Genomic DNA, 20,991 nt, shown 5'->3' with positions numbered 1-20,991 from the left:
AGAATCAGCACGATGGGGCTGCTGAAGGCCTGAGGGCGAAACTGCCACCCTCCTTGGTCAGTAATGTAGCGCCAAGTGTGAAGAGCAAGGCACACTCCTCTTGCAAAGGGCAGCTGTGCCATTTCACCCCTCATCTTTGCCATGTACGGATCACAACGCTCTCACTCAAGCACTCCGCCCAGAGTTTGTCTTACCTTCTCCTCGCCTGCCCTACTCACTGGATAGTCCTGAATCTCTCTTGGTGACAGCAAGCCAACTAAGATCACAAGGGGTCCAGGGAAAAGCACATCTCTGCTGGTGGACAGGGAGGCCGAGAGCTCCTTGTGGAAAGAGGGCCCAGGAAAGCCTTCCTTGTGGAAAGAGGGCCCAGGAAGAAGACAAGGCGGGTAGCTGGCCTAGAATCAGGAATCGCACCGGTAGAGGGAGAGGGGTGGGAGAGGATGAGGATGGCTGGGCGCAGGGCCAAGGAGCTGTTCTGTGCCATTCGCAGCAAAAGAGGCTGCAGGAGCCAAGAGGCAGCAGAGGGCCTGAACGGACCCAGCAGGGGGTCTGAGTGGCCAGGAGCATGGTCAGAGTGCAGCCAACAACTACCCCCCAAATCCCAGGCCTGTGCCAACAGCCCTCTGCCTGCTCTCCAAGGGCCTCAAAGGTCTCACACTTTCCTCAGGCCTGTCAAGTGTCCCTGCTGTGCTCCCAGCCCCCAATTAAGGCAAGAAAGACAGCTAAAAGTCTTACAGAAAAGCGCCAGCCACAAGTAAGGGCTGGGATCAGCCCTGGAAGGGCAGCAACTCGTTCCCCACATACACTGTGGGGAGGACTTCAGAGAGCGTCTGCCGCGTGCCTGAGCAATGGGGCAGGGGTGGGTTTCCTTGGCAGGCAGCTCTCCCAAAGCAGTGTGCTTTGGGATTCTCCTGGATCAGCAATAGGGCAGCAGTAACAGAATCACTTCCGTGTGGTTTTAATTTGCCTTTTTGAAGACTCGCATAAGAATGCACTTCAACAAAGATAAATATAAAGTTCTGCATTTAGGTAGGAAAAATCAAATGCATAATTATAGGATGGGGGAGACTTGTCTGAGCAGTAGTGTGTGTGAAAAGGATCTTGGGGTCTTAAAAAGGCAAATGCGATCTTGGGCTGTATCAACAGAAGTATAGTGTCCAGATCACGCGAAGTGCTGGTATCACCTTACTCTGCTCTGGTTAGACATCACCTAGAGTACTGTGTTCAGTTTTGGGCACCGCAATTTAAGAAGGATGTAGACAAGCTGGAACGTGTCCAGAGGAGGGCAACAAAGATGGTGAGGGGTCTGGAGTCCAAGTCCTATGAGGAAAGGTTGAAGGAGCTGGGTATGTTTAGCCTGAAGAGGAGAAGGCTGAGAGGGGAAATTATAATCATCTTCAAGTACTTGAAGGGCTGCCATATAGAGGATAGTGCCAAGTTGTTTTCTGTTGCCCCAGAAGGTTGTACCAGAAACAACGGGTTGAAATTAAATCAAAAGTTTCCGTCTAGGCATTAGGAAGAATTTTCTAACAGAGCAGTTCCTCAGTGGAACAGGCTTCCTCGGGAGGTGGTAAGCTCTCCTTCCCTGGAGGTTTTTAAGAAGAGGTTAGATGGCCATCTGTCAGCATTGCTGATTCTATAACCTTAGGCAGATGATGAGAGGGAGGGCATCTTGGCCTTCTTCTGGGCATGGAGTGTGGGGGGGTCACTGGGGGTTTGGGGGGGAGGCAGTTGTGAATTTCCTGCATTGTGCAGGGGGTTGGACTAGATGACCCTGGTGGTCCCTTCCAACTCTTATGATTCTATGATCCTCAATTCAAGGGCAGCTCCAGCAAGTCATTTCTGCAGCCTTTTCAGATCTCGTTGGCGGTTGTATGAAAAGAAGCCACGAGCTTCTGCACCGCTCTGGCAAAACAACTCTTTCCTGTGCTGCAATTTTTACAGGCAAGCATCCAAAGAGGACTCAGAGGAACCATCCAGTCCAATCATGTCCTCAAATTAAGTCAACCAATTGTGCAAGAAGCCAAGCTAAGTCCCTACTGGGCACAATTTCAACCTGGTGCAGAGAGCACGGCACTCAAAAAGAAGTGGTCACCACAGGAGCCAAACTATACACAGGGAAAAGCACCAAGACAGTTGTGAACTAAAATAATCATGTTGCAAAAGGCAGAACTGCATAATATTCTGGTCAAGCAATGAGTAACGCCAGCAGCAAAGGAGAAGACAGCTGACCAAATGCCTTTTCTTTGACACAAAAAGGTTCGGTTCACTTCTAACCCATTCCATTCCAAAGTCAGGCCGGAACACTTGTAACACCATTCCCATTAGACCAACAAATATATTTCACAGTAAAATGAACCCCCATCACCACCCCATTTATAGAATCCTAGAGCTGCAAGGGACCACCAGGGTCATCTAGTCCAACCCCCTGCACAATGCAGGAAATTCACAACTACCTCCCTGACTCCATGCATTATCCAGGACATTAGGAGTCTTGCCAAGTATTTCATGAAAAATAATGCTGAAAGTTACCTCTTTGCTGGGCTTTCTTCAGATACCATCTCCCCAAGGCAGTGTGTTTCTCTGCTACAGATAACACTTAAACTGCAATATCACATTGCTGGAAAAATGCACTTCTTCCTCCAGATAGCACTGTTAGTGCAAAATAAAACAGGAGTCCAGGGGCACCTTAAAGGCTAACAGCATTTATTCTCTATCCTACCCACACACATACAACCCACCTTACCTCCGTTACGAAGAGGGTGCGAGGGTCGATGATGTCCAAGAAGTGCCTAAATCGCCCATAAAACGTAGTCTGCAAAGACAGAAAAGGCATGCGGTCAACCGCATTCTTCCTAATGTATGGAGGTCAACCACCAAAACAATTTTCACCTGCCTCCTCACCACTTACCTGATTGACCTTAAACAAATTTATTTTTTATGTTATTTTATTTACACCCCACCCTTTCCCAACCAGGTCGGACCCAGGGCAGCTTCCACACAAGGAGGACATTTTAAGCCACCTCTTTCTCAGGACCAGTGTGAGGGTTCCCGACCTTTCTGTGCAAACTCCATAAAATCACTTGCTCAGACAGTCATGCAGAAACAAGGAACTTTAATTGGAAGCTTCAGATGATACAGGCCGCACACTGGTAAAGTTGCAAGTGAATACCATTTCACAAAGACAGAATTATAACCCCTACAGGAAAGCAGATGCCAAACGTATATTATGGGAATCTACGAGATAATTGTGCATGGTACAAATCATCAAAGAACACAGAGCTTGTTAGTACTATCTACCCACCAAGGCCATAGCTGGTGGAAGGGAGTCAGTGAGAGCAAGGGAGGGGCGTGGGAAGAGGGAAGAGACATTCCAACCTGGGGCCTGTCAGACGCTGCGCCTGAACCAAGGAAAGGCAAGAGACCTGAACTGCTTTTACGAGTCCAGGGAGGGGGGGGGGGAGAAATCATACAAGGCAAAGGCCTTACTCAAGGCAAGGCATACAGACCCTCACAACCAGATTGTCAGCCAGAGACTCTGCCCCGCCACTTCAAATCACTCCCAATCGAGGCAGTCACCACAGAAAGCCATCCACAGACAGCAGCTCACATTGTAGGGCGGGCCATTTCCCCCCAGCCACCAGAGGCAATTTTTGGCCAAGTGGAAAGAACTGCCCACTCCACACATCATGCTTCCCCTCTGGCACCAGATAGTAGGTCGGGCAGTTCAAGGTGGCTGTCAGGACATCCTTCCTCACCAGATCCAAACCCAGGAGTGGACTCCTTAGCTGGGGATGACCAAGACAAACTGGAGACGATCCTGGGGAAAGATCAGGAAGCCGACACCACTGAAGCCCCTCCAGAGCCCCTGGATTCTGAGACTGCCATCACAGCACCCCCTGAAGGCTTCCTTTCAAATGGGGCTGCAAGTGTGTAGAATCCAGAGCCACCAGCCTCCTGCCTTGTAGGGCCAGGCCCTGGACCACCAGGAATCTCCCCCACACACACACATACACACACACACAATGGGAGTGGCAGAGACAGCAAACCCGCCAGGAGGCAACTCAATGGGACAAGACACCAGACTAGCAGCCCGTTTCCAGCTACTGAGCACATCTGGGCACATTTGACACTTTGTGGGATCAGGTCTCCATCAAGATGGGGCTGGAGAAACTCAGCGACAGGTGGGGCCTCTCGAGATTACTTAAACCCTGACGGCCTCAGCAGAGAGCCATGCTGGTTCAACTGGATCACAAGGCCAGGACACTTTGGTGCTATGACCCTGGACCGAGCTACGCCCTGACCTCAGAACGCTTTGGACGGCCAGGCCAGGGACCCTCCCAACCACCCTCAGCAGCTCAACCCACACCTGCTCTGGAAAAGATGGGTCAGAGTCAAGATGCAGGAGCCAAGCTGGGTTCATCTTTGCTGCCTAGATGGCCAGTCAATTTGCCAATAGTGCCAGAGGATATTTACCCACAGCAGTATCTCTGTATTACATGTAAAATATAAAATCATAGAGTTGGAAGGGATCACCAGGGTCATCTAGACCAACCCCCTGCACAATGCAGAAAATTCACAACTACCTCCCCCACACAGCTCCAGTGACCCCTACTCCATGCCCAGAAGATGGCCAAGATGCCCTCCCTCTCATCTTCTGCTTAAGGTCACAGAATCAGCATTGCTGACCATCTAACCTCTTCTTAAAAACCTCCAGGGAAGGAAAGCTTACCACCTTCCAAGGAAGGCTATTCTACTCAGGAACCGCTGTGTTAGAAAATTCTTCCTAATGTATGGAGGTCAACCACCAAAACAATTTTCACCTGCCTCCTCACCACTTAACTGATTGACCTTAAACAAATTTATTTTTTATGTTATTTTATTTACACCCCACCCTTTCCCAACCAGGTCGGGCCCAGGGCAGCTTCCAACAATCAATATATAATACAATATAATATAAATTAAAAGCACAGAATTAAAAAAAACTTGGGATTAAAAATATTTTAAAAGATGGCAATCTAATTTCACATCTACTATAAATACTAATTTTTTCCTGATGGTGAGGTGGGTTCATACGGTTGTAGGCAGAGGACCAACAATGATCTAGAAATAACAATCCGCAGAGAGTAGAGACAAGAAGAGATTCAGGAAAAGGCGAGGAACCAGCAAAGGGGAGAAAGAAGAAGGGGGGGAAGGGAGGAGAGAGGGGAAAGGGGCCAACTGATCTACTAAACTGTTTCAGTTATGAGACAGTAAAAAAGCAGGAGGTAGCCTACAATCAAATAAACCAACTCAGCCAATCATCTTTAGCAGGAAAGACCACCAGGGAGAATTCTTTTTATTTATTCCCTATTATAGTAAAGCACTAAAACACCCCCCAAAACACAGGCAAATGAACCCTTTGCTTTCAGCTCCACCAATTAAGAGTTAGAGGCCACAATTAAAATCATCTGCCATTATTTCACCAACTAAAACTTATTACCAATGAAACCAATTACGGCTTGATGCCCTCATAAAATCCCATTTAACGTAATAAAGCTGGACTCCAGCTCCCGCCAGCCAGTTCAAAATGTACTCCAGCCACGAGTTATGCAGCCATTGAATGGCAAGGAAGGGAGTTGAGATGAGAAACCGAAGAGCTCAAGAAGTCAAGTCCGGCCAGGCATGATCAGGCCACACAGAGAGACCTCCTGACACAGGAAATGGGACTTGGCGATACACAGCGGCTTCGCAACTCCAGAAGAGAGTTCCGGCATGCAGGGCCAGGCCATGCGCTGTCCTAGGTTGGTCAGGGCCGTTTCCACTGGGAGTGCACCCCATCACCCCCAGTGACACTACACCCCTGGAGCACTTGGGGTCGCATGGGGTGCCGGATGTGCAGATACAGCACAAGAGCCTGGATTGGCAAGCACCCTTGGACTGTGCCAACCCAGAGAGCTGCCCAGTTTGCCTGCAGGGTTCAGCCAGTCCAGCTGGCTTGCTCAGAGAAGCAGGGCAAGGTGCCATGCCCGCTTTGAAAAGTATGAGAGCCAAGACGGTTTGCGAAAGATTGAATTCGACGCAACTTCACTCACAAGGTATTTTCACACCTGAAAGACCTTTGCAGCTCAGTGTGAGAAGCCAAAATAGGGGTGGGAGGGAGCTTGAATGGGCATGCATCCCCCAGGGCAGGCCAGCGTCCAACAAGGTGCCAGACCATTCTGCAGGCTAGAACCTCATCTCTCAAGTGCAGTCCTGAGATCTGCTAGCTGGGATCCTGAGGGGGGTCCCCTTGCAAACCCATTGAGGGCATCAAAATGGGAAAGAGGCTGCAAAGCCCAGTTGGTGCCCTGACAGTTCCTGCCCAAAACAGACACAGAGTTCCTGCCCACAAGCATCCACACTGGTGCAGGAAGCTGGCATGCTGACTCAAGCCCATGGCTGCAGCTCGCCCAAAGAAAGCTGATTTTATTTCACAGACAATGGGAGTCCCTCTGAAAAAATGCCCTCAGGGACACCAGACCAGTTCCACCACCACCACCACAGACTCTGCAAGACACGTGATGGATCCACACCATTCCATGTGAATACATGTGAAGCTGCCTTATCCTGAGTCGGACCCCCCTTGGTCCATCAAAGTCAGTATTGTCTACTCAGACTGGCAGCAGCTCTCCAGGGTCTCAGGCAGAGAAAGGTCTTTCCCGTCACCTCCTGCCTGGTCCTTTTTGTAATGGGAGATGCCGGGGATTGAACCTGGGACCTTCTGCATGCCGAGCAGATGTTCTGTCACTGAGCTACAGCCCCTTTCCACCTCCCTTCCAGAGCTGCCAAGTGGCTTGTAGGCGAGGATAGCTGAGCAATCAGACATCTGAGAATGGCTGCAAGAAGCCATCTGGCCTTGACGCCTCCATGGCCTCTGCATCATCACTGACATGGAGGCAGTCATAGATGTAGCGCCGGTCTTTCACCCACAAGCCAAAGGCACAAGTGACACCAGGTGCTGCAAGGCTGGTCGGGGGGGGGGGGCCTTCTGACTTAAGATATGCATCCACTGGCTCAATTAGTGTAGTATCAAATAGTTTTCAGGCATCCTGGAGGGATTTGACTGTCTTAATTCTCCTTTTTAACTTCCTTCTGAATTTACAGTGCATTTCCAGGGAGAGTTACTCCAGTCTAAGTCCATTCCTTTCAGTGGGCTTAGACTGGAGTAACTCTCCTTAGGAATGCACTGTTAATAGCATTGTGGTCACTGTTCCCAATCAGTGAAACATCTACCTCTCACACCACGTCATGAACCCTGCTCAAAAGGAAGCCCAGAGTTGCTAACCTCTAGTTGGGCCCATGACCCAAGAGTTTCAGTGCACAGTCGTTTATGAAGTCCACGAACCTCATTTCTACAGTACAATCTGAGCACATGTTTAGGCAGTCAATGAGAGGGTAGTTGAAGTCACCCATTATCAAAGCATTATCTACTTTTGTCATCTCCCTTATCAGTTTGGTGTAGTGGTTAAAAGTGGTAGACTCTAATTTGGAGAACCGGGTTTGATTCCCCACTCCCCCCCCCAAACAAACAAGGAAAAAACCCACTCTCCCCCACCCCCCCGCCACAGGACATAAAATGTTGAGAAATTTCATACCTCTCAGTAAAGGCAACATTCACATGTCAGATAAAGAACGTCTTATTCCACATGTGCAATTACAAAAAAAAAAAAGCTTTAAATGTATTTTATCATAGATTGTCTTCTGTTATATTCCTACTCTGGTCAGCCAGAAAAATGCAGTGTTCTGTCAGCGAGACCAATAGCCAACAGCAAAAAGAAGGTTGTCCCGATGATACGGAATAGCAGCCAACCCGTGATCCCACCACATGATCTCCAACAAATCTCTGCTTTTCTAAACAGGTCCCATACAAAACGGCTGCTGCCCAGTGCCCACCTGCCTGCCTGGCCAGCCCTGCCCATGGACTCTAGAAGAGTAGCATGTTCCCAGGCTACAGGATGAAGCCAAGGGGCCGAAGGCTTGGGACAGACAAAAGGAAATAGGACTCATCACCACGTTTATGGATGGTTTTAAAAGCATCAGCCATGAAACTGCCTGATCCATCTAACTTGGACTATTAACTTTGATGGCTAATTAGAAACTCCATGTTTAGAGGCAGACGAAACCTTTCTAATTACCAGATGTCAAAGGCAACAATGGGAGAAGGACACGGCTTCATGCCCCAGCTTTCCAGGGCACAGGGTCGGCCACAGCAGGAGGCAGGATGCGGGACAAGATGGACCTCTGCAGACCAAGACAAACAGTCCTTACAGCATCAGACAGTTCACACAAATTGCTCTGCCTTCTTCCACTCCAAGGGTGCCGTGCACAGGGTCATCTCAACTGCCTGCCAAGGCCACGAACTATTACTTGTCATGCCATTATTCCAAACCCTTTCAAGGCGGATTGGGTGGCACAGGCTACACATGCCAGCCTTGGTAGACTAAAGGTCTACCAAGATTCCTCTGCACCATTCACAGAAAGCTGGCTTTCCCACCCACTCGATGGAGTGCTTCTGTGACTACGCAGAATCTGAAGCAGAGACCGCCGTGTGTTGCAGGAGGGGCCCTGGCCTCTGCCACCTGAACCCAAGCCCCATGGCCCACTCTCCACGCCACTGAGGAGCATTTAACTCTGTGCTCCTTCACCAAATTGCATCACACAAAGCCGCAGTAGTCGCAGCAGAATTCATTCCCTCCCACACTCACTCAAAGTCTAAAGAGTTTAGAGAGAAACTCTGTTAAATCAAGCGTCTGAAAAAAAATTATAATTGGTATAGAACACCTCCGGCTTCTTCCCCTCACACAAACAAGCTTGGCTCGCTTACAAAAAACAAAACTAATTAACAAATCTTTTCATAAAATAAATTAGTTCTGGGCAGAGACACATCACAAGACAAAGCAATCACTGATGTTAGATCCACTGAAGCGGACTCTGGTGCTTGGCACAACTCTCTGCCCTCTCCCCTTCTGTCCCCCCACCCCATGGCTACTATCACTGGTCCCTCCTCAGCAGCCCCAGAAATCTCATATCTGCTTTGCAGAAGGGCATCTAGGTTGTCTTCAGCCATCTTGTAAAATCACTTAACAGTCAGGAATTGACCAACAATAACTTGCCAGCCACATGGCCTTCTGTCAAAGTAGACATCGAGCTGGGAAGAAGAAGAAGAGTAGGTTTTTATACTCCACTTTTCTCTACCAAAAGGAGTCTCAAACCAGCTTACAATCTCCTTCCCTTCCCCTCCCCACAACAGACACCTCGTGAGGTAGGTGGGGCTGAGAGGGTTCGGAGAGAACTGTGACTGGCCTAAGGTCACCCAGCTGGCTTCATGTGTAGGAGTGGAGAAACCAACCCAGTTTTCTTGATTATGGTCCACAGCTCTTAGCCACTAAACCACACTGTCTATCAGCCTTCTGCATGCCAACCAGTTGCTCTGCCACTGAGCCACAGCAACATGTGCTTGAACTGATTTAAATCATTCATCTGGGATTGGACTCAAAGGTTGCCCATTGGAGATTAGCTACCTTCAGCTGGGAGTACCACAGGGCACGATCCCATCCCCCATGTTAGTCAACCACCATGTAAAGCCTTTAGGAGAAATCATTCAGAGCTTTGGAATTGGATGTCACCCATACACAGATGACATCCAACTTTACATTGCTCTATTGAAAACCCCTGGTGATGCCATAGAAGTCTTGAGCCGATGCCTAACTTCAGTGGTCCAATGGCTGAGAGCAAATACATTTAAACTGTACCCAGACAAGATGGAAGTGATGCTGGTTGGTTCCAGCATTGCTGCTGAAAAAGCAAATTAATGCAGCTGCCAAAATATGTTTTCTTCCACCTTAGGGTAGCCTGCAAGATGGCTCCCTAACTTGACTTCACTGATCATGCCCATGGTAACATCAAGACTAGACTACTGTAATGCTCTCTCTATAGGTCTCGACACACAGTTTATTTGGAGACTCCCATCGGTACAAAATGCCACAAGTTTAGTCATTATCAGGAGCTAGGCAAAGCATGCATATAACTCCCATTCTACAGGCACTCTATTGGTTGCCTCTCAATTATCTGGCTCAACAAGGTATTGGCTATCACACACAAAGCCCTTCATGGCCTTGGTCCTGCCACAACAGCTTTGGTCATCTCAACAGGGCCTTCTGCAGGTGCCAATCTGTGAGCAGGCAAAACCAACAATCACCTGTACGCAGTCCTTCTCTGTTGTGGCCCCCCACTTTATGGAATGGCCTCCCTGAGATCAGGAAGCCCCCCCCCCCTCTTCTGGCTTTCCTCAAACTATGCAAAACGGAAAAACGGCATTTGGTGAAGGGATGCGGGACTGTGGCCTGTTCGACTGTGTGTGTGTGTGTGTGTAAAGTGCCCTCAAGCCGCAGCCGACTTATGGCGACCCCTTTTGGGGTTTTCATGGCAAGAGACGAACAGAGGTGGTTTGCCAGTGCCTTCCTCTGCACAGCAACCCTGGTATTCCTTGATGGTCTCCCATCCAAATACTTACCAGGGCTGACCCTGCTTAGTTTCTGAGATCTGACGAGATCAGGCTAGCTGGGGCACTGTACTACTGGATAAATTACTGGGGACGGTGACCTGTACTACTGTGTATAGTTTGCTGTGGGTTGGCTCCTGCTGTGTTATTTTGCATCGTTTTATGCTTTGCTTCAGTTCTGTTTTTTAGACTTCTTGTTGGGTCTGCAGCCCTAATCCTATTTCATTATTTACTGAAGGTCCCATCTTGTTGATTGTATTGACTCACTCTGCGTCATCCGCCTTGAGGCCCAGTGAGAAAGGCGGTAAATTAATAAAGGAGAAAAATACGTTCTGGAAGCGCAAGCATCTTGATGACATTAATTCTTTCATAAAGAGATTATTTCAGAGATAACCAATAGATTAGCTTAGTTTTAAGTTTCAAAACAATTTGGGCAAGATTATGTTTACAAAAAAGATTTAAATTTGAAGATACGTAGATATGTAAATATATGAAGATATGTAAATCCCCCACTACTGAATTATATCTGAATGGAAGACCCTAAATGGCCAACAACCCTTATCCAAATTTATTTCGACATATTTAACAATATTGTGTCTAAAGTAAATTTGGATAAGGATTGTTGGCCATTTAGGGTCTCCCATTCACTGCCAGTCTCTGGGTGTCAACCGTTGTTTGTTCATCTTCCTTCCTTCCCTCCCTGGAGGATGAGTGTCGAGGAGTCGCAACCCACAGGCAGAGGGGAACCACAAAAACAGCAACAGAGGCAGGTCTCCCTCTCCCTTCCCTATTGCTTCAAGCAACAAATTCCAGCTCAGCATTGGGAAGAAGGGGAGATGCTTGGACTTAGATTAGGTTACAAAGGTTGAAGACAGTGACAAAGAGAGAACCCCACTGGTTATAGATTTGCTAGGATCTGTTCTTAGATTAGATTCTTTTTTGACTTTTTTGGCTTCCTCTCTGCACAGTGAGATAGGTACAAGGTGAAGTGGTGGTCTTTAGGTACCCTTTTTTGGTTCTGTTAAAGTGTGAAGTGTATTTTTGTTAGCGTCATTTACAATCCACTTTTCTCTCAGAGACTAAGGGCAGATAAATCCAATCAAACAGCAGAAGGTATCCGATACACAATGCAGCAAGATTAGGACTACAGCACTGGAAAACAATGCAACCCACACACACAAACCCTGCCAAAGGCACGACGTACCATAATGCTGCAAATAGGTTACAAAGGTTGAAGTAAAAGCAAGGTGATACATGCAATAAACATTGCAGTAGGCTATAACCGTATTGCCTTCTAAAAGCAACCTTCTGGACTGTTTCATTCTACTACAGTTCTAATCCTTTTACATTCCTGTCTTGCACATCTGGCAAAATGATAGAAATGTGGGGGCCTTCTTGACCTACTCAGATGGGCTGTTCAACAATGTGGGAGCCACAACCAAGCATGTGCATGAATGGGCAGTGGCTGATCTTTATTATAGAATCATAGAGTTGGAAGGTGCCAGACAGGCCATCTAGTCCAACCCCCTGCTCAATTCAGGATCAGCCTAGACTGAGAATCCCTGACAAGTGCTTGTCCAGCCTCTGCTTAAAGACTGCCAATGAGGGGGAGCTCACCATCTCCCTAGGTAGCTGATTCCACTGTCAGAACAACTCTTACTGTAAAAAAATTCCCCCTAATATCCAGCTGGTACCTTTCCTCCTGCAATTTAAACCCGTTATTGCTAGTCCTGTCCTCTTCTGCCAACAGGAACAGCTCTTTGCCCTCATCTAGGTGACAGCCCTTCAAATACTTAGAGAGAGCAATCCTGTCCCTCCTCAACTGCCTCTTCTCCAGACTGATCCTTCCCAACTCCCTCAGCCTTTCCTTGCAGGGCTCGGTCTCCAGGCTCGATCATCCTCGTCACTCTGCTCTGTACCCGCTCCCTTCTGCCCACATCCTTTTTGAAGTGAGGCCTCCAGAGTTTTACACAGTACTCCAGGTGCAGCCTGACCAATGCAGTGTACAGCGAGACTATGACATCTTGCAATTTGGGTGTTATGCCTCTGTTGATGCACCCCAAGATCACATTAGCTTTTTTAGTCGCTGCATCCCATTTATAATCCACCTTTCTCACTGAGACTGAAAGCAGATTGCACAGTGAAAGCTGACCCATGTGCAGGAAGGTACCTTCAGAAGGCTTTGCTTCAGATGAACACAGTGGGAGAGGCAGCCTTGCAGGTATGTGGGCCCGAGGCCATGAAGGGCTTGGTAGGCAATAACCGGGGCCTTGAACTGAACCAAGTAACTGATTGGTAACCAAAGGTGTGACTGCAGAGTGGGATGCCCGACAGTAACTGGGGTGTGGCGTTCTCTACCTACTGGAGTGCAAAAGGAACTACCAGCGCGAGAATAATTAGCATTGTACAAGGAGAGAAGCCTGAAGACAGGCAGATTTTACAGGGCATATGCCCTGAACCAATCACTGCCCACAGAACATAACAACAGCCCTTCTGCATGAGACGAGTGGACAAGACCATGAGAGGAACAGCTAGCTCAAGGTCCGACACACCCAGGTTCAAATCTACACACAGCCACAGAGCTTGCTGGGTGACCTTGAGCTAGTTAAACCTCTCAGCATTACAGGCCTCACGGCTGTTGTTAGGAAAAAACAGAGATGGAGCAAGATACAAATGGGTTGGACCAATAGAAAGATGTCACTGTGTGGCCCTCTGATCCAACATCACGCTTCCAACAAAAGCCTGCCCACTGCAGTCAAGCCACTGGTATTCAGAGGTACACTGTCTCTGAACCTGGGGGTTCCACTGAACTATGAATGAAGCGGACTGATGCAGAGTCAGCACTGTTTGCCCGCCTGGCAGAAGCAGTCCAAGGCCTCAGGCAGAGGAGGGTCCTTTCCAGGACAGGCACCTCCTCCTCTGCTAAAAGCCTCCCGAGCTACTGACAGCAGCACCTTGAGGCGGTGAGTTCCACAAGTCGCCACATCCCTCCCTCCAGCAGAGACGCTCAAAGCCCGTACCCAGCAGAAGCCCCGCCCCAAACCACAGCAAGCCACGCCTCCACAGAACGCGAGCGCCAATCAGGTGCCAGCGTTTGGAACCAGAAAAGGGCGGGAAGCACAAGCGGTGAGCGACAGCGCGGAGACCCAATCAGCCGCGCGGCGTCGCAAGACCGGAGGCGGGGCTGGCTGAAGCTGGCGCTTCTTCAGCGGCGGCGAAGCCCCTCTGCGGGAGCGGCAGCGGCGAAGACCCTCCCCGGCCGGTCGGCCGCCCCTCCCGACTCGCGCGGTTCGCGGAACGGCGGCCGCACCTGCTCGAAGCGGGACTTGCCCAGCTGGAAGGGCGGGTATCCCGCGCTCTCCTCCATTCCCTTCACGGCTCCACTTTAGTTTAGAGAGGAGAGTAGTTCCCTTCGCCGCTTAGCCCCGCCCTCCTCTCCCCTCACGCCGCCAGGCCCGCCTCTTATTGGCTGAGGCGCTCCGCAGATCCCGCGGAGGATGCTGGGACATATAGTCTGAGGAGAAGAAGAGGGGCCCGGCGACAGGGAGCTGCCGGTGCATCTTGGGAAACGTAGTCGTGCCGGCAGATCTACGTGATTCCCCCGGCGTGAAGAAGGGAATTGTGGGAAGTGTAGTTTGGGGCCTGCTCCGGTCAGGATTCCAAAGGTGCATCACGGGATGCGTAGTTCGCATCGCGCGACACGTGAGCGGCGCTTGCTCGCGGAGTTCCTCGGGGCGCACAGGAGCCTGGCTCGCGTTTGCACGCAACTCGCACGTGTGGATTGCCTGACACGAGAAGAGTCTCCGGCTGCACAGTACGACCTCCCACCCGAACCCCGGGTGCGGGCTGGGCTCTTCCGTGCAAGGAGGGAGGCGAAGCTCTGGCTCTGGCCGCGGCTTCCCTGGAAGGAGAGCCGGCAGGGGGGTCGGGCATGGACTCCGGCACCTTCTGCAGCGGGGTGGGCTCGAGCCGGAGGCAAAAGGGGCCGGGGCGGGGGGGGGGGAGCCGTCGGAGGCCTCGCAGGGAAACATGACCCGCCAGCCCCACATTTCGCACCCACAGGAAAAGCAGGGCAGATCAGAGTCTGTGGCGGTGCCGTTTCAGCCTGTCTGCCTTAGAAGACACGTGAACGCATGAAGCTGCCTTCTACTGAATTAGACCATCAAGGTCCGTCAAAGTCAGTATTGTCTACTCAGACAGACAGACAGAGGTTCTCCAGGGTCCTTCACAGCACCTACCTGCCTGGTTCCTTTAACTGGAGATGCCGGGGATTGAACCTGGGACCTTCTGCATGCCAAGCAGATGCTCTACCACTGAGCCACACACCCCTCCCCAAGGCCTTGTATTGCAAACGCAGCTACAACCCCATTCAAAAGTTAGGGATGCATTTTTAAATTCATACCGCTTTTCTCCCATTGGGATTCAAAGCGGCTTACAATATCATTCTCCTCTCCTCCATTTTCTCACAACCACCCTGTGTGGTAGGCCAGACCAAGAGTTTGTGACAAGCCCAAGGTCATCCCAGGGAGCTTCCATGGTTGAAGTGGGGATCTGAAACCAGGTTGCCCCAGATCCTAGCCCGCCGATTCTTTTTTATAGATGCATTTGAGTAATCCTCATGTGATGTTCAACACATGGAGTGTAGGATGCTTGTGATAGCCCTGCAATACAGGTCAACCCGTAAAGTGAGCCTGCCTGGCCTCTGACAAATGGAAGCACACACACACCCCGCCAACATGCATGGGTGTCCAGGGTTTCCTGTGAAGAGGGCTAATGGGAATTGTGGTAATGAGTTAACAGTTGATGTAGGTAGAATGTTTACCACAGGTTCTATTCCATTTTGACGGCAGGCACTTAGGAGAGAACCTGTTTGCTCACAACTTGGGTCTACCTGGCATCTCAAGTCCCAAGGTGTGTTTACGAAAGGCCAATCTTGACGTATGCAATTGTAAACACAAGCACGAAGCAAAAATCTATACATTTCCCATTTTAACATGGTTGCAAATAGAGAAGAGTACCCCTTTTTCATGCCACACAGTTGCTTGGTGTCCAATTCAGATTCCCCAAGAGAGCTGGCGATGACCGGCAGAAGACCTGAAAAACAAGCCAGCCTCGGCCTGGGAGTTCTTTGGAGCCTGCGGTCAGCACAGCCTTACAGGGGCAGCCAGGCCCCCTGGCCCCTCCCTCATGGATGTGTGGCAGGCAGGCTAGCAATGATGCATTCAGACAGGTGCCCTGCTGCTGGCTACAGACAAGCCAGGGAGCGGAGAGCCTGGAGCTGGGCCAAGACGAACTGAGCACCAACCCCACTTCTAGAAGGCTGACGGGTGACCAGACAGACCCCCAAAACCAAGCAGGGGTGGGATGGAGCTAGGCAGAGGCTCAGTCTGTGGGCTGCTGGGCCACAGCTGTAGGTCACTCCCAGACATCCTGCCCATGGACACCACAGGCCTTTGTCTGAAGAACAGAATGCCCCAGCCTGAACAGCTGACGTTGGGCTCTGTTTTCACAGGTGCGTCAGGATCCCTCCCGACAGTGAACCCCCCTCTCTGCAAAGCATTCTTGCCAAGAGTGACAGCGACTTAACTAGGTCTCCCACACTATCATTTTCCTCCCATACCCCTCCCCAAAAGACCAGCAGCCCCACACACTGCCTTCTCCAGAGCACACTGGTAGGGATCTACACAAAGGTTTCCTGTTAGGAACTTCCCTTTCCCAAGTGAAAGCAGACAGCTTTAGTTAACACCCTCCCCCCTTTGAGATGACCCGCACACACACAAACAGGGTTTCGGTGACTCCCGGGTTGTGCTTTGACATTGGACAGGCCAAGGATCCAGAATAAGCAGCCAGAAATTTCTAAGCAACAAAATTCAACAATTTATTTTCTCTTTAAAGTGCTTGAAATATTTAACAAGCGGGTTTTTTTCTTCGTAACATCCCCCCACCCCCGCAAAAAACTCTTAATACAAGCAAGATCCTCTTCCCTTCGGGCACCATATACAGGGAATGCGGACAAAAAGAAGTCCCACCGTGAGCTCCAGTGTTGCACACAAATGCATACACACATTTCCCAGACACTCACAGGGAAGGAAGACCAATACTGTTCTCATCCCAACAGATGGAAGGTGACCTGCGCACACCCCACCTCCTTTGCTCTCAGGTGCGAGGCTGGGGGTCTCCCCTGCCTGGACCAGAGGGGTCAGCAAAAGCAAGCAGATCAAACTGGGCCCTGGCAGGGCAACAGAAGGAAGCAAAGAGAGGGCTGCGGAAGGGGATCTCTCCAGGAAATACTGTGCAGCAGCACTTGGCGGGGGGGGGGGTGGGCTGGCAAGGCAGGGGCAGCGCAGGAAAGCGGCATGCAGCCTGCCTCCCACACTGCAGACCTGTCATGTCCAGCCCACCGGAAGGCCCAGGGTCGTCCTGCACACACTCCCTTTCCAGCCGCCAGACTCTGCACGAGAGAAGCAAGACTCCAGCAGCCTCCACCACCAGCTCACCTCTTCCTTGGTAGAACTCCCCAGCATCTCTCGGTGGTAAATTATGGAAGGACAAATGGAGCCAGATTTCCAGGGAGACAGCCAGTCTTTTTCAGAACAAGCAACATTTTCCTCAAAGGTCCAGAAGACCCTGAGAGACAAGGGGCGCCGGAACGAGAAGGAAAAGCAAGAAACGAAGGTGCTCGATGCCAGGTCTCTCTTCAGTGGGGATGTTGCTCCTAACTGCAGGATCTCAGCCAGTGTTTCCTAAACAAACGAGGACAGGCGACCAGCAGGGGACGGCTGCCTCGGGGGTTTCAGAACCAACAGCTCTGCCAACGTGACACCTGGACTCCCCACCCTTCGTCTTGCCATACGGAAGCAAGCCAAAAGGTGGAGACTCTGAAATGCTCCCACCCGACCTTATGCCTGACCCAGATTGGCCCTTTAGCCTTGGAAGAGTGGCAGAAACACCAGCTGAGGCTGGGAACAGGGGGCTGTCAGGAGAGGAGGGATGCCCGGGGGGGGGGGGGCGACTGAGCTGCAGCCACAGCGAGGCAGAGCAAAGGAAGCCCAGGTGACACCACTTCCTGCCTGCCTGGTCCTCTTCAAGCCAGCTCGTTCTGTTCAGGTAAGCCAGGTGGATGTAATAAGCAGTAGCCGAGGCTGCTGGGAAGAAAGCTGTGGCCGCTGCCTGCTGCCTGTGGGGCAGGGTTGCCCTGGACAGAAAGCAGAGGCATACCCGGAGCAAAGCAAAAGCTCCAGCTAAAGGACCAGGCCCCAGGGTGACCCTGCCCCACTGGCAGCAGGCAGCCCCACACAGGAAGCGGAATCCCACCCCCGGAAGGGCATCCTGGCCTGCAGCCGACAGATGAGAGGCTGCCCCAAGTCCCCGGCAGCTGTTCTTCCCCATCACCAGTTCAGGCGGCAAAGAACGGGGGGAGCAAAAGGCAGGTTGGCAACAGTAAAGAAAAAGTCAGCCCACCCGCCCCACAGATTAAGGGCATATCACTTTGACCCTCCCCTCACCCAGACCACCAAGTGGAATTCTGCAGGGTCACAGTGAAGGAGAAGTCCGTTATTGCCCAAGAGGGAAGAACCAGCTGCTCTTCCTTTGAGGAACACAAAGGCACTCTTTTCCTGATCATCACTGCCAGTGGGGGGGGGGGGCACTGATGCTTCTGTGGCAGCTTCCTCCTTAGAGGAAAGACTGGAGAAGTGGACGTCGAGGGACGCTGGGTGGGTTGCGCCTTCATCCCCCCCCCCAAGCAGCGGCCTTCCCTCAGCAGCAGACTGGCAGGATGGCCAAGATTCAACGGCCCCAGACCCAGCCTGGAATCCCACACTGGGCCCAAGTGTGCCCTCGCGCAGTGATTGTCCGGAAAGCCTGCCAACAGCAGCCCGATGCCCCTCAGAAACAGAACCAAGGTCAGCACCGGGCCGCGGCTGCCCTTCTGCATCAGTGGTGGTTCAGTACCCAGACAAGCCCAGGTTCCCCCAGAGGAGCTGCGGCATCGTGGAGAAATCGGCTGATCTGCTGGAAAGCCTGATGTGGTGGGCCTAAGTAAGGTCTACATGCCACACTTCGCTCTCAGAAACAGTCTATTGCCAGAGGATCAGGATGCACAGGGCACTCTGCAAGGCCACCCCCTCTCCCTGCTTCAGGCCACGGGGAGAGGGGTGGGAGGAGGGTCTCGGGGCAAGGGGAGGCGGGCTGGGGGAGGAGGCGGGGTCATTTGGCTGCCTTGGCCCCGCCGCCCAGGGGGATCTGCAGCAAGGTGGGCGACTGCTCCATGATGCGCACCAGCAGCCGGTCGATGTAGTTCTCCAGCTCCCGGACATGCTCCTGCTTCTTGCTGAGCTCCGCCTCTCGCTTCAGCAGCAGCTGGATCAGCTCATCGTGCGTCAGGTGGTAGTACTTGGCCGAGCAGTCCGGCAAAGAAGGGCCCTACGGAGAGGGAAAGGGGCTGCAGTGAGGCACAGAGATTTCTGTGGCACCCTTCGCTCCGTTATGGTGAGGTGGGGCAGCCAAGGGCCGCCCATGGCCAACTTGGCAAAAGGCCAGCTGGCCCTGACCAGCCCAGCAGGGGAGACTGCAACTTATGCTTGGAGAATGGGGCAGGGTGGCCCTGAAGCCTCTGCACGTGGAGGTCGCTGCTGGACCCGGGACTCCTGCTGGGCACGCAGGTGGCAGCAGTGGCCGGGGGCGCCTTCCGCCAGCTTTGTCTGGTAAGCTGGATGCAGCCCTTCCTGGGCAGGAAAACTCTTGCCACTGTGGTGCATGCCCTGGCAACATCTAGATTAGACCAGTGCCAGGAACTCTACGTGGGGCTGTCCTTGAACTGCAGGAATTGTCCAGGAATTGCAGTGGTACAGAATGCTGACTAGAGTGGGGTCATGAGGACAATCTCACTCCAGTCTTGGCCTGTCTACATGCCGGCTCCCCATTTGCTACCGGGCTCAATTCAAAGTGCTGGTATTGACCTTTAAAGCCCTGCGCAGACCAGGACCAACATACCTGAAGGACCGCCTTCTCCCATATGAGCCTACCCACTCACTCCAGCCATCCTCGGAGGCAGCCCTGCTTCAATTGCCCCCACCATCTGATGCTAGTGAGGTGGCAAACCACAGAAGGGCCTTCTTTGTCACGGCACCAACACTTTGCAACTCCCTCCCCAGGGAGACCCAGCTGTCTTCCTCTAGCGATGTCTTCTGCCAGCAAGTTTGTTTGGCATTCCCTCACTAACTCTTATTATAGCCCTCTTCCCTGGTTGTGTGTGTGTTTTTAATGTGTTATGTTTTATTTCATTTGTAAAAACCATTTAAAACACACACACATGTATAAAATATTTTAATGTCTTGAATGGTTTAATATTTTGCTGCCTTTGAGACCCTGAATTGGGCAGAAAGGCAGCATAGTTAATAACTATTTTAAATGAATAAATAAGTGGTGGCACCTGGCCCGTGGGAAAGGTCTGCAGAAGCATGGGGGTGCGAGAGCGCCAAAGCCTTCTGTGACCGTCCCACCCCGCCCCACATTTCAACCCCCTTTTACCCTTTTCGGGCCTGTCTTTTCTAACGGCAGAATGGGAGCGCCTGAATCGTTGCTGCTTGTGGGCTTTGGCTTAAGCTTCTCCTGGCTGAGGGGCAGGCTGGACCGGCGCTGCTTCTCCACTGGCCTTGAAGTACTGATGGGCTTCACCGGGTGTGGTCTGCAAAAAAAATAAATAAATAAAGCAACGGCATCAGAAAGGAGGAGGAGCTGGTTTTTATACCCGGCTTTTCTCTACCTTTAAGGAGTCTCAACGTGGCTTCCCTTCCCCATAACAACCTTGTGAGGTAGGTGGGGCCGAGAGAGTTCTGAGAGAGAACTGTGACTGGCCCAGGCAGGGGAGAAGCAGAGACCAGGAGAGCAGGGTGTGTGCCCCACATTATGAAAAAGTCCACTTTGTGGGATCCGCCAGCAATCACCAAGCTATTGTAGGAGCCCCACAGCAGCTGGAGTTCCAAGCAGGAAAGTTTAAGTCCCACAAACATAATATCTCCACTGCAGAGGGGCAGGCCGGAATCTGCTGGGCTCAAGTTTTAGCAGGAGAGAAACATCCTAATGCTGACAGTAGTTTTGATACTACTGAGGCAAGGCAGCCTTCCCCTGCGAAGGCCGTGAAAATCTCCCACCCACACAGTGGCTCAGCTCTGGCTGGATCACATCTTCTCTTGGAGGATGGGGGCAAGTGACCAGGGCACAGTTTTTCCACATGCATTTTAGGACAGTGGCCCTTATTCCCTGAGGGGCGACATCAAAGATTTAGCATGTCCTAAACAGCCAAAAAATGAACTTCTAAAGAACACGCCCGTGTCACTCCTCACCACCTAAAGGCCACGGTAAGAAAGTCCTTGGACCACCCAAATAACAAAACAGTGTGGCACTTACCTGTAACCGTTGTTCATCACGTCTTCTATGCAGGCACACATTGGGACCATGCATGTGCA

General features: G+C 51.3%; 2 protein-coding genes across 3 annotated transcripts in view; both read right to left on the bottom strand.

The window, feature by feature from the left end:
• The window catches only part of SFXN5 (sideroflexin 5), a 90,567-nt gene extending 76,666 nt beyond the window's left edge, over positions 1-13,901 (bottom strand). For both annotated transcript variants that reach the window (XM_056855412.1, XM_056855413.1), the window contains exons 1-2: positions 13,833-13,901; positions 2,747-2,815 (exon numbers count right to left, since the gene is read on the bottom strand). In XM_056855412.1, coding sequence (XP_056711390.1) covers positions 2,747-2,815; positions 13,833-13,889 — 126 coding nt within the window. In that variant the 5' untranslated portion in view covers positions 13,890-13,901. The remainder of the gene's footprint in view (positions 1-2,746; positions 2,816-13,832) is intronic.
• A 4,829-nt stretch (positions 13,902-18,730) lies between these two features.
• The window catches only part of RAB11FIP5 (RAB11 family interacting protein 5), a 49,177-nt gene continuing 46,916 nt past the window's right edge, over positions 18,731-20,991 (bottom strand). The window contains exons 6-7 of the mRNA XM_056855729.1: positions 20,054-20,210; positions 18,731-18,946 (exon numbers count right to left, since the gene is read on the bottom strand). Of these exons, the coding sequence (XP_056711707.1) occupies positions 18,731-18,946; positions 20,054-20,210 (373 nt within the window). The remainder of the gene's footprint in view (positions 18,947-20,053; positions 20,211-20,991) is intronic.

This window comes from Euleptes europaea, chromosome 9 (assembly GCF_029931775.1).
Source record: "Euleptes europaea isolate rEulEur1 chromosome 9, rEulEur1.hap1, whole genome shotgun sequence".
Taxonomy (NCBI): Eukaryota; Metazoa; Chordata; class Lepidosauria; order Squamata; family Sphaerodactylidae; genus Euleptes; species Euleptes europaea.
The sequence above is the reverse complement of the archived record's forward strand: the minus strand, read 5'-3'. Positions and strand labels throughout refer to the sequence as shown.